At 37.8% G+C, this 8,932-nt stretch overlaps 1 protein-coding gene across 2 annotated transcripts; it reads left to right on the top strand.

The window, feature by feature from the left end:
- The first annotated feature begins 471 nt into the window (after positions 1-471).
- LOC133823327 (arginine biosynthesis bifunctional protein ArgJ, chloroplastic) lies at positions 472-5,384 on the top strand. Of its 2 annotated transcripts, none has more exons than XM_062255999.1 (19): positions 472-525; positions 628-715; positions 1,079-1,132; positions 1,226-1,327; positions 1,512-1,635; positions 1,728-1,801; positions 2,170-2,214; positions 2,300-2,350; positions 2,427-2,495; positions 2,599-2,657; positions 2,882-2,951; positions 3,244-3,324; positions 3,411-3,497; positions 3,750-3,872; positions 4,174-4,236; positions 4,434-4,511; positions 4,588-4,733; positions 4,888-4,958; positions 5,118-5,384. In XM_062255999.1, the coding sequence occupies exons 3-19, from the start codon at positions 1,079-1,081 to the stop codon at positions 5,198-5,200; spliced, it is 1,380 nt and encodes a 459-aa protein (XP_062111983.1). In that variant the 5' UTR covers positions 472-525; positions 628-715; the 3' UTR covers positions 5,201-5,384. The 2 variants fall into 2 exon arrangements, with proteins under 2 accessions (XP_062111983.1, XP_062111984.1); XM_062256000.1 differs by having other exon boundaries at positions 505-520.
- Positions 5,385-8,932: the final 3,548 nt, after the last annotated feature.

The following is an 8,932-nucleotide window of genomic DNA, read 5'->3' as shown; positions in this document are numbered from 1 at the left end:
GAGAAAAACCCTAATCCAAAACCCTAGCTATAAAGACCCCTTCATTTTACAAGAAGGGGGACGACCAACAGATCACATAGCAAAAACTCTACAAAAATCTCTCTAGCTTCATCTTCTTCAAGAGAACCCGAGAGAAACACTGTGAGTGTGTGAAGTTCTTGTACACCAGCCATCTTACTGTAGTCCTTTCCAAGTATAATAACATCGACTCGTGGACTATGGCTTGTTAACGCCTGAACCACGTAAAAACACTGTTTGTTTAGTTATATTTCAGCACTTCTACAGTCCTTATCTTTTTATTATTCTGTTTGTATTCGTTTCTGAAAAACTCGGTAAACATAATGAAAGACAACAACACACACACATATATATATATATAGAGGCTGCCAAGATTAGTTCACAGCTAATACTGGTTAGTTAGGATTTTTTGGAAAGATCTCCACAGAAGAGAGACCTGAGTTTGAGAAGAGTGACAGACCGAGAGAGATAGAGGGAATGGACTGTGGGGGCGGCTGTTAGGGTTAGATAATTTATACATATTTATATTTTATATTATATGCATGCCACTGTCAGTGTTTTATTCTCATCATATATATATCTATATATATATATATATTTATCTTCAAGCGAAAGTGAAGTGAAGTGGGTTGTGTTCTTCATTTGACCGCCAAGGAGAAGCATTTTGAACAGTGTGTCGTCTTCTTAACTTTGAGAGGTAAACCATAAAAAAAAGTCTGAAAACTCTTATTAACTCAACTCGGATTTTCTCTCACTTTCCTAAACATCATCTATGTTTTCTGCTTCTTGGCTCTGATATGAATTTGAGAAATGGCAAATGGGTGATGATTTTTGTTTCAAATACCTGAGATTGTAGAAACAAATGACAGGGCCAATTATATAAATATATATTATACAAAATTTTCTTTTGTATAAATACCCACTGAAGAACAAGAACATTTATTTATATATATAATATATTATATATCCATATTAATAGAAGGTAAAAAAATGGAAACCCCCCAAAAAAGAGAACTTTAACTGGTTTGTATAACTCAAAGAGTGTTATTCATTGGAACAGATGTATGAGTGCCTAAGATTTCCGGCAATACCACTTCAGGGCCCAAATCCAAAGGTATTGTTGTCCTCTATTCTCAATAAGCAGTAATCAGCAATCAGGTTTCATATTTATTGATTTATTTTATTTTGAATTGCTCTTCCTTTTAAGCTTTGGAGTTCGGCTCGAATGGACTTTAAATGTCGTGTTGTATCAGCCTCCAATGTCATTCCAGCTGCACCCATTTATCTCCCTGAAGGACCTTGGACACAGGTAATCCCCGTTTCGATTGTCCATCTTCTTTGATTTAAGTGCTTTGTTTGCTGTAGAGAAAAAATGTTCAAATCTCTTTTAGTCCAAAGTACAGTAACTTTATAACTATTATTGTTACCAGTTTCAAGTATTCTCTATGCCTTTTTTCCTGTGGTATGTCGATTGAATGAGATTTGTAGCGTAGATTCCTGGGGGAGTTACTGCTGCACAAGGGTTCAAAGCTGCAGGCATCTATGGTGGACTACGTGCGAAAGGGGAGAAACCTGACCTTGCACTTGTCACCTGCGATGTTGATGCCACCTCTGCTGGTTGCCATTCTATTTTTCATTTTACTTGATTACAAACTAAAATTCTTCTGATTTTGTCTTTGACTCTCGTGTTGTTTCTCCATCTATTTCAGGGTCATTTACTACAAATGTGGTTGCAGCTGCACCTGTCTTATTTTGCAAAAATGCCCTGAACATTTCGGAAACGGTATTGTTAATCATCAGGTTTACTCTTTCCTGCTGCACTATCCATAAGCTTCACAGTTTCAAATCCATTATATATATATATATATATACAAATAGGGTAAGGATGTAAGTCCTTTTGTACTTGAAGGGGAGCCAATATCGTACCTCCCATAATCTTGAACATTTATTTTTTTTATTGTGTGGCGATAAAATTGTCTAGATATTTGAATTAATTGATGTGACACGTTGATTCGACAATAAAGAAAAATGTTTTATAAAAAATATGAAATTTGTTTTTGAAGATAGGAAATGTGCGGCATACCATGGCCATATATATCAATATATATATTATCTGGATCTGCTATTAACTCTGTTCCGCAATTCTTTTAGGCACGTGCTATATTAATAAATGCTGGTCAAGCTAATGCTGCAACGGTGAGCATTATAATGTGATGTAACTTTTGGAATTGACTTGGTATTGATGTATTATGTGTCTAAGATATGCCGCATTGATGTCCAGGGTGATGCAGGTTATCAAGATGTCATAGAATGTGCCAATGCCCTTGCTAAGGTATGTAATTATTTCAAGTTTGGTGTGTGCCTTACCTGGATTGTCAGCACCTGCAACTATGTATCTTGTACTGCAGTTACTCAAGATGGGGCCAGACGAGGTGCTTATTGAATCTACAGGTGTGATTGGCCATAGGATAAAGAAGGTAGTCAACTTTATGTGCCACCAAATCCCTTCTGATGTTTGAAGAGCTAGAAAGCTTAGAAGCTTTCCCTTATTCCTCGTTTAACTTGTAATATCATATGCAGGGTGCACTTCTAGAATCTCTTCCTAAATTGATTAATTCACTCTCATCTTCGGTTCAGGGGTAATTCCTTTTATTTTTTAACTTAGTTCATCGACCTACATGTGCACTCTAAGTTTATATATAATAAATATACACGCATATTGGTTATTTTATTTTCTGTTTTAACATTTAACACTTTCTTTTCTGAGAGAATTTACTTGCAACCTATTCTTTTCATAGGAGGTATTCTGTACTCGCATTTTTGTTTTTGTTAACATTTTTTAATAATGTGCTTTGGCTTGCAGGGCTGATTCTGCAGCTGTTGCAATCACCACGACTGACCTTGTAACAAAGAGTGTGGCAGTAGAATCTCAGGTTGGAGAAAGTCCTGCTCATGTGAAAAATGTCGTCATGATTTGATTTTTTTTGTTTTTCAAAAGTTTTTATATCATTGGTTCCTAAATGCATCATTTAGACTCCCAGAAAAAATTGAACCGAATAGTAAATGATTACCTTCACCTTTTTTGGAGGGAGGGTATATATTTATTATAGCTTTGTCTCAAACAAAAAGAGCTGGAGCTGTACATAGTTGCAATTCTTGAAGATTCTTAGGTTTCAGACTGAAGGAACTAGACAGATCTAATGTTGGTGATGGTGAATTGGTCAGGTTGGAGGAAAAACGATAATTATTGGTGGAATGGCAAAAGGTTCTGGAATGATCCACCCCAACATGGCTACAATGCTTGGTGTAAGTATCTTCTGATTCTTTTATCTTCCTGCGTTCAAAAGGGTCATAACAGAAGTCTATTTTGCTTTAAATTATATCTGGTCCAGGTAATTACAACTGATGCTGTTGTTACCAGTGACGTTTGGAGAAAAATGGTTCAGATCGCTGTAAACCGAAGCTTCAATCAAATAACTGTATGTCAAACGATTGTTTTTTTATTTCATTCATTTCTGAAATTTCCTGGTCCTTTTTAGTTAAAATCGTATCCTGGAGGAGTTAGGCCTACCATCGTAATTATTAATTGAGTGTAATATTCGTTGTCTTAAAATTCTTGTTTTACTAGAACTGCACAAAAGCTGTTGATCAAGATTCAGTATCATAATCCACTCTGTACTGAGGATTTACTTTTTGTATGCTAACTTAGTTCAGTTGTGATTTTAATGCAGGTAGATGGAGATACTAGTACCAATGACACTGTAGTTGCCTTGGCCAGTGGATTATCTGGCTCACCTAGGATTTCTTCCTTGCAAAGTGATGAAGCAGTGCAACTTCAAGCTTGCCTTGATGCGGTAAGATTCAACCGAGGTTCAAGTTCAACTAGTGTCTATATATTCCAAAATTATCTATGCGCAAGGATGACATGCACAAATCAAGAATAAAAAATATGTTCCAAAATTATCTACGGTGAGACTGAAAAGTTCAGTTTTCCTCTCTCTAAAGATATCTGCACTTCCAGTCAGATTAGCCAAAAGCATAACTGGAAATAAAGATGATCCCACTCACCCAGCACGAAGTACACTCTTGGGCAATTTAGTGTTTACCAATGGGTTGTGGGGTTCAGTATATCCAATATTCTGACATATATTTTAGGTAATGCAAGGTCTTGCGAAATCAATAGCATGGGATGGAGAAGGAGCAACGTGCCTAATTGAGGTCTGATCTTGTTTGATGACCTGTTCTTTTATAAATAACTATTTGCTTATTCAGTCCGGTATCTAGCTAGAGTTGAGCCTGGAATGTGCAACTTGTTTGTATTCTCATAATACAGGATTTGGCAATTCTTATCATGAAACTATGATTTACAAATCTCATTTAAAAGAATTCACTGAAACTAACTGAGATGTTTTCAGGTCACAGTTACTGGTGGTTGCAATGAAGCTGAAGCATCAAAGATAGCCCGCTCCATAGCATCTTCTTCACTTATAAAGGCATGACATCAACTTACCAGCCTTATAACGTGTAAAATTGAGCAAATTCTAATGCACTATTTATAATATTATCCAGGCAGCAATATATGGAAGAGATCCAAATTGGGGTCGCATTGCTTGTGCTGCTGGCTATGCAGGAGTTCCCTTTGACCTAAATAAACTTCGAGTGGTGTTGGGGGATATTTTGTTAATGGATGGTGGGGAGCCACAATTGTTCGATAGGTAATCATTAGACTCTTTACCTTTTATCCTGGAAATTAGAAACGTATGGAAAATTGTCTTTATTTTGTCCAATTAAACTGTATTTAATTTGGTGTACACTTGAGATTCTCCTCCAAAAGTTGTAAAATTGATTTGGTGTGGGAATTCTTTTCAGGTCTGCAGCTAGTGACTACCTCAAGAAGGTTGGTGAGACTCATGGCACGGTTGAAATTAAAGTGTCCGTTGGTAAGTTTCAAAAGTTTGCCTGTATTTTGGCCCCATGCTTTGTTTATCTGATGAGGTAGGTGCAGATGCATTAGGGTTCAGTTGAAAGGGTAACATACACCATCGAATTTTCTTCTCCCACAAACTCTAATTTGTTTCTATACTCTTTTTTTAAAACAGGTGATGGACCTGGAAGCGGCCAAGCATGGGGTTGCGACTTAAGTTACGACTATGTCAAAATAAATGCAGAGTACACAACCTAGGGTAGGAGTACTCAATGTATTGGAGTTTTATCACATTTTGTTATCCCATTTAGAGTTTACCGACCTCAGTTTTTTAAAACCCTTGACTGGCTTTCAGGTAGCAATCCATAAAAATGGAATTTTAGGCAAATGTAATAATTTATAGCTTTTTTTAATCTATGGGTTCGACTGTTCATGGGACAAACCTACCGGTAATTTTTATAGTATCATGCAAGTATCTCAAAGATTGTAGGTATCAACGACTGGACTACTATACAGCAACAACTAGTTAAACGGGCAACATTTGATACGGGTCTAAAATGCTCAAAAAGCAAGTGCAGGGATCTTACACGTCGATGACCAAGAATGACTAACCAAGTCGTTTACACCAAGAGGCAAAACACCTAAGAAGATATTCCAATTTAATCCCCACAAACAAATACAGAATAATCGATGATTTGGCAAGTTCAACTTGATAAGGTAAAAGAACCTTCATGAATTTGAATGCAGAGAAAAAGACCAAGACCAAACTATGGCAAAAGCCAAATTCATCAAAAGACGAAGGTAGTAGACACTATACACGAGATTTTTATATTTCTTAAATACAAATAACGTGCCACTTAGCTTTTTGCAGAGAAAAAGACCAAGACCAAACTATGGCAAAAGCCAAGTTCGTCAAAAGACGAAGGTGGTAAACACTATAACATGGGATTTTTATATATACTAGATGTAAACGTTTACTTAGTTTTATTTACACAATTTATTTATATTATTGTGATATAAATTTTAAATAAATAAACAATATTATATATAAAAAAATAACATAAGCATATTAAATGAAAAATTAAACCAAAACATTATTTATGATTTAAAAAATATATATATATATATAATGTGATAACCTTTTTAAACATTGTTGTCCGTATTTTCACCTCCCGACATGTGGCAATTAAGAGTGATTAGTAACAAGATAAGTCATGAGTTACTCGGAGTGTAACCCCTCTAGGAAGCCTAAGTCGGACAAGTCGTGGATGTCTCTGAGTGAGGCTATGCCCTGAGGTCTGTCCTCAAGTCGAGGATGTCTCCAGGTGAGGCTACGTCCCGAGGAGCTCTCTTCACTCGCTCGTCTCCCAGGTCTAGGATTCTGGTCCTCAGACCTGGGGTAGCTGCCAAGTGTTAGTCAGTGTAGGTGTACACCGTCAGATGATTGTCTGACAACTTTTGGTGGGCCTCGATTAGCGGTGTCGAGTTCATACGCTCGACAATCGGCATTTCTCACAACGTCGTCTGACACGGGCAAACGTGCGACACACCATGACAGTCAAAGATATGTTCCCCATAAAGCAGTATGCGACTTCATGCAATGGGCCCCGTGCATTCCACCTGGGTCGTAGTCTCTATTTAGTGCAATCCTTTTTGTATTAATTTAACATTAACACCACAAAATGGGGGAATTTTGTATTAATGATAGATGGTTGTTAGATATATATTAGTTGTATAATTAGCTATAAATTAGGACTAATTAGTTTCCTTTATTCTCCTAATTTCCTATAATAGCTTCCCAAGTTTGTGTATAAATACATGTTATTTTCTCAATGAAATATATAAGAATACAATTCTCTTCACCATTGTTTACATGGTATCAGAGCATAGTTCGAAATTTGAAATTAGGGTTTATCACAAAATTGGGAATTGCAATTAGGGTTTGTTATTTATCTTTCTTAGGTTTCCATTTTTGGGTACCCTATTTAGAGAGTACTTGGACTCTCACCGCCGGCACCATCAGACTGCCCAGTTGTCGATCGAAAAAACTCCAGAGTTTGGTGGCCAGAATCCTAGCGCGTGAGCCCCACGCGTTTTAATGCCTTGGTTAGCCAAACTGTTATACTGTGTATTTTAGATAGTGCTAAACCCGTCAAATGAGTTAATTGGCCATATACATGCAACTAAACGTGATTAACAATTTATGGTTAAAAATGTCGGTTAAAATGAATAATTATTTCGTTAAAACGTTAAGTTGTACATGAGATCCCATAATAAACGTTTACAAAGTTGTTTACAGTTTCAAAAAGGTAATTACAACTCAAAAATCACAACCAGCCGACCTAAGTGACAAAAATAGGGTTTAACCTTAGTTCCTCTGAGAAACCTTGGTCGTGGCGGTCAAGCAGCTGCATATGTACACATTGCCACTGAAGCTCTCCAACTCATGAATGGTCCAACTTCCCTTTCCCCTTACCTGCGCCATATAGCACCCGTGAGCCAAGGCTCAGCAAGAAAACCTAAACATGCTCATAAGTAGTTAATAACACGTTACCAAATCATAATAAGCATGCCTACCAGTAATAACCTTACTCATGCATGCATACCATTCATATAAATGACCACAACGTCATATGGGGCCAGATGCCCTAATTAAATGATTAACTGAATCATATCGAGGCCCGTTGCCTAAAAATACACGATTAATGAATCATACTGGGCCCAACCCTAGGATATGGGACTAATAAGTCACTCCGAGGCCCATTGCCCTATCTTCTGTATAACCAGCCTTGGAGCTAGCCCAGTGTACCTGGCACTTAATTTTCCACGACCATTGGGTCGGACAAGCATAGGATGTGCTCATGATTAGGCCTGACCATATCGACTAGCGCTTAGCGCGCTATTGCTGCCCTTGACTGATAAGTCAATTCTTTTTAACTAGCGCTCAGCGCTATTGTAGTCATTGACTCAGAAGTTAAGCCTTTCCCAATTAGATAATGTAGACAGACATTCATTATATAACAAATATCTAGATACAGAGCACTCATCATGCTTAATCAATCAATAACATGCATAATCATAATCATGCACATTTAGAGGGCCCAAGCCCTAATCAAATCTATTCTCAACATTTAGGCCAAGCCCTAATCATATACATCACATATTGGGTGCAGTTTTCTTACCTTAGGTCTGAGTGTACTGTAAAGTAAGAATGATCCTCGAGCACGATCCTGATTCCGAGCCCCTAGCGATAACCTAGTTACAACAAAGTATAGAATCCCGTAAATAATGAGTAAATAAAGGCTTCCGAACTGAGTCCTAGCCTCCGGGACATCGAATCCTACTAAACAGGGTAGTAGGATCGATCCCGAGCCCTTAGGTTTGAGTTTCTGCACTCAAAACCCTCCCAAGGCTCGAAAACCCCCTAAGCACTGCGGCCCGAACATTTGAGCCGTGACTCGCCCCAAGTCAGAGAGCCCAAGGCTCATCCCTGACTGCACTCGCGCTGCGGTGCGCCTTAACAAGTGTCGTGGCTCAAAAGGCCCAAAGGCACCAACTTCTCCATGCGCCCAAGAGAGCCGCGACGCCCAAAGAATAGGGTTACGACTGAACCTGCAAACTCTATTTTTCTCAAGCCAAATCCCTCCAAAAACCTATCCAAACATAGCCAAATCCCAAAAGTAAAGTTCCCAATCAACTCAGCAGCCCAAAACCATCAAAACCCAAGTTACAAACGAATCAAAAACTCATCAAAAACATAAAATCCAATCAAAACTTAAGAACTCAAAAACTCAGAACTTAAAGCTTAGATTACCTTTGATTACGTTGTTTTCCAGCTAAATCCTCAGGCTATCAAGTTTTTAATCTTCCCTAGAATCGTTATGACTCTAACCTCGCTTGGATCCGAGCTCTAAAACTCGAGTTTCCTTCGAAAATGCAATGAGCGGTAAAAAGAGAGAATGTGAGAGAGAACGAGAGAGTTTGAACGTG

This window comes from Humulus lupulus, chromosome 3, assembly GCF_963169125.1.
Source record: "Humulus lupulus chromosome 3, drHumLupu1.1, whole genome shotgun sequence".
In the NCBI taxonomy this organism is placed as follows: domain Eukaryota; kingdom Viridiplantae; phylum Streptophyta; class Magnoliopsida; order Rosales; family Cannabaceae; genus Humulus; species Humulus lupulus.
The sequence above is the reverse complement of the archived record's forward strand: the minus strand, read 5'-3'. Positions and strand labels throughout refer to the sequence as shown.